Source organism: Trypanosoma conorhini (assembly GCF_003719485.1).
Source record: "Trypanosoma conorhini strain 025E chromosome Unknown Tco_14.4_contig_00019, whole genome shotgun sequence".
In the NCBI taxonomy this organism is placed as follows: domain Eukaryota; phylum Euglenozoa; class Kinetoplastea; order Trypanosomatida; family Trypanosomatidae; genus Trypanosoma; species Trypanosoma conorhini.
Genome location: NW_021704103.1, coordinates 68,237 through 71,162, shown reverse-complemented (window position 1 = coordinate 71,162; position 2,926 = coordinate 68,237). Strand labels below are relative to the sequence as shown.

At 57.5% G+C, this 2,926-nt stretch overlaps 3 protein-coding genes across 3 annotated transcripts in view, besides 5 other annotated features; all 3 read left to right on the top strand.

Annotated features, from left to right (window-relative positions):
- Positions 1-201: 201 nt before the first annotated feature.
- Positions 202-972, top strand: Tco025E_00748 (ICAM-like surface protein; the record flags this gene model as incomplete). Its single annotated transcript, XM_029367688.1, has 1 exon — positions 202-972. The coding sequence occupies one exon, from the start codon at positions 202-204 to the stop codon at positions 970-972; it is 771 nt and encodes a 256-aa protein (XP_029232296.1).
- Positions 973-1,037: 65 nt separating this feature from the next.
- Positions 1,038-1,106: a microsatellite.
- Positions 1,107-1,348: 242 nt separating this feature from the next.
- Positions 1,349-1,425: a microsatellite.
- Positions 1,426-1,434: 9 nt separating this feature from the next.
- Positions 1,435-2,073, top strand: Tco025E_00747 (uncharacterized protein; the record flags this gene model as incomplete). The annotated part of the gene is made up of 1 exon (XM_029367687.1): positions 1,435-2,073. The coding sequence occupies one exon, from the start codon at positions 1,435-1,437 to the stop codon at positions 2,071-2,073; it is 639 nt and encodes a 212-aa protein (XP_029232295.1).
- A 231-nt stretch (positions 2,074-2,304) lies between these two features.
- Positions 2,305-2,336: a sequence feature (GA-rich).
- A 3-nt stretch (positions 2,337-2,339) lies between these two features.
- Positions 2,340-2,363: a microsatellite.
- Positions 2,364-2,419: 56 nt separating this feature from the next.
- Positions 2,420-2,437: a microsatellite.
- A 92-nt stretch (positions 2,438-2,529) lies between these two features.
- Positions 2,530-2,926, top strand: part of Tco025E_00746 (branched-chain amino acid aminotransferase) — a gene marked incomplete at both ends in the record, with an annotated part of 489 nt that continues 92 nt past the window's right edge. The window contains one exon of the mRNA XM_029367686.1: positions 2,530-2,926. This exon is cut by the window's right edge and continues 92 nt beyond it. Within this exon, the coding sequence (XP_029232294.1) occupies positions 2,530-2,926 (397 nt within the window).

The following is a 2,926-nucleotide window of genomic DNA, read 5'->3' as shown; positions in this document are numbered from 1 at the left end:
AAAAAAAAAAAAAAAGTGGGCGCTTAAGCGAAATCGGGGCGAGAGCCACCAAACGGGACGCGACGAGGAAGCGAAGGGGGACGCGTATTCATCTGTTTTTTTTTTCTTTCCGTTTTCTTCGACGTTGCTTTCTTATTTTGACCATTGCCCCGGCTTAGATTTAGTTGGTGGTGCCTGGAGTAGAGCGGGCGGAGGTAAAAAATGGGGAACCCGGCCAAGCGGTCCAGCGCACCGAGGCGCGCGAAGAAGTGTGTAGAAGCGCGTCCTGCGCCTCCACCGCCGTTTCTGCACCTCTGCCGCGGCCACGTGCACGCGCCGGAGCCGGTGACACGTGAGGTTTCCTTTCGCGTCCCCCTGCAGCAACTGCGAAACCGGGAGGCGCTGAATGACGCCGTGCTGCGCAGCGTGCTGCACCGCCTCCACGCAACCCCCTCCTCCTCCGGCCAGGACCCCGCCGCCACGCCGCATCGTAGCCTGGTTCATGTGGAGTCGATTGCGATCCACGCGGACTCCGCCCGGCAGGCCGGACACACAGGGGACGTGCAGCTGCGCGCCACCGTTGCGGGGGTGGCGGCACGCGTTGAGCACGGGCTCCTCGTCGGCGTCGCCGAGCCGGGCAGGTTCCTGGATACGATGGTAGTGCGCCTGCGGGGCGGCACCTCCACAGACGCCGTGCAGCAGGCGCACAGCGGCGGCGACGGGGCCCTGCGGGTGACGGCGCGGTGCCTGGAGGAGGAGCCGGTAGTGGTGGGGCAGGCGGTGCTGCTCGTGTCGGAGCCGGGGACGCTGCGCTGCCTCGCCATCCGCCCGCCGCGGCCGGCCCCCGGACCGTTTGCGCTGCGCCTCGACGACGGCGAGGCGGAGATCCAGGCGGATTGGCCCGCGAAGGGGAAGATGCACCCCGGCGGGGAGGCGCCTCGACACCGCCCCGCACAACTAAGCGAGCAAAGAGGCGAAGGCACAACTGCATAACACGCAAAAACAAAACAAATATACATATCAAGTGACCGAAGAAGAAATGGGGCGCAACGATACATAAAGCAAAAAAGCAAAAAAAAAGAGAAATGAAGAGAGAAAGAGAAAGCGCGAGAAAGAAAGAGAAAGAGGGGGAGTAGAGTTGGAACGCCATCTGCCCGAGTTGTCGTGTCAATCATTTTCCTCTTGTTGCTTCCGCTTCTTCCCTCACGTACACCGCATCGAAAGCGAGAGAGAAGGAAGAGGAAAAAGAAGCGGGGGCAGTTTGGGCGTGTCCGGCGCTGGCGTTTTGTGTTTCATCGTCAGTTTATTTCTTTGCCTCCTAGTCAGGCACATTTTTTGGCAACCAACGAGGAAACCGAGGAAAACCAGAAAAAAAAACATCAACAAGAACAACAGCAGCAAGTACAACGAGAAGACAAAATCCAAGACATCAACAAGAACAATAACTAGCTAGCGATGCTGTATGACTACGATTATGACACTCCTCAGGATTACTTCAAGCCACCGTACATGCGCTATGGGCCGTTCGAGGTCTTAACGTTCCTTATGAGCTGCGTCACTGGGGTTGCCGTAGTGTTTAGTTGCTCCTGCGCCGTTGGCTACCTCGCTGAGCTGGCGGAGGAGTTCCCAACGCGTGCAAAGAAGATTCTTCACGTCATGGCGATTGGCGTTTTGTCGGTGCATGTGCTCATACTTGTCATGGATCAGCTTAGTTTTTGGCGCTCCCTTGTGAGCATCGTCACGAATGTCTTGTACCTGCGGCTTCTGGTTGGGTTTCCGCACTGCGCGCTGACGCACCCACTGACGCTTCTGACGATCGCCTCGTTGGTGGTGGAGGTGGTCTCTTGGTACTCCTTTTTCGTCTTTACCCCCAGCTTGTTAGAGACCGTGGGGTCCTACCGGATCGCCTCCTTCACGCTGTTCCTGTGGCTCATGCCGCTTGGCTTTCTCGTCTCGCTGGAGGTGGAGCCGGTGGATCTCCCCGGCAGCAGCCTCAGCGCGTCCACGCTGCGCCACCCCGACATCGCCGCAGGTGGGCGGAAGAAGACGATGTTTAGGATGATGAGGGAGTGGTTTGCGCCGGCGACGGATTAGTGGCGCCGGGGCGGCGGGCGTGGCAATACCCGCCCGCCAATGGGCCTGTGGACTCCAGGCGGACTGCCGGGGCCGCAGTACAAATAAAGTCACGCGCAAGAAGAAGAAGGAAACGTGGGCGAGTGGGCGTGGGAAGAATCAAGGCGAGGACAGTGGGCGGAAAGGATGAAAAGTGGCGGTGGTGTGGGTATCCATCTGGATGCCTTTTTTTTTCCTTTCCCATCACTTGCCCTCCTCTCCCTCTTTCTTTATCTCTCTCTCTCCCCGTGTGTGTGTGTGTGTGTTTGTGTTTCTTTCCTCCTCCTCTCTTCGGTCGTTGTGACCACCTTTTTTTCCCTATGCATGCATATATATATATATATATTTCTTAACTCTGCGTTTGCCGCGGCCAAGGTCCTCAGCCATCAACCAACACGATTACCACAAACACTCATAGCGAGAAAAAACATAACTCCAATGTCTTTTAAGGCGCAGAACTTAATTATTCAGCGTGTGCCGAATCCCCCGCCACTGCCGCCGCTCAAGGGCGTCAAATTCGGCTCTCTTTTTACACCGCACATGGTGAAAATTGAGTCACAGCCTGGGGGAAAGTGGGGCGACCCACGCATTGTCCCCTTTGAGAACCTCTCGATGCCTCCTCAGACGACGTGCCTCCACTACGCTCTGCAGTGCTTCGAGGGGCTCAAGGCGTATCGTGATGCCGCCGGGAAGATCCGCCTCTTCCGTCCCGAATGCAATTGCGCGCGTATGCTGCGTAGCACGGATCGTCTCTGCTTCCCCAAGTTCGATCCCAATGAGCTGTTGAAGGTCTTGGAAGAGTATGTGAAGGTGGAACGGGATTACGTGCCCGCCG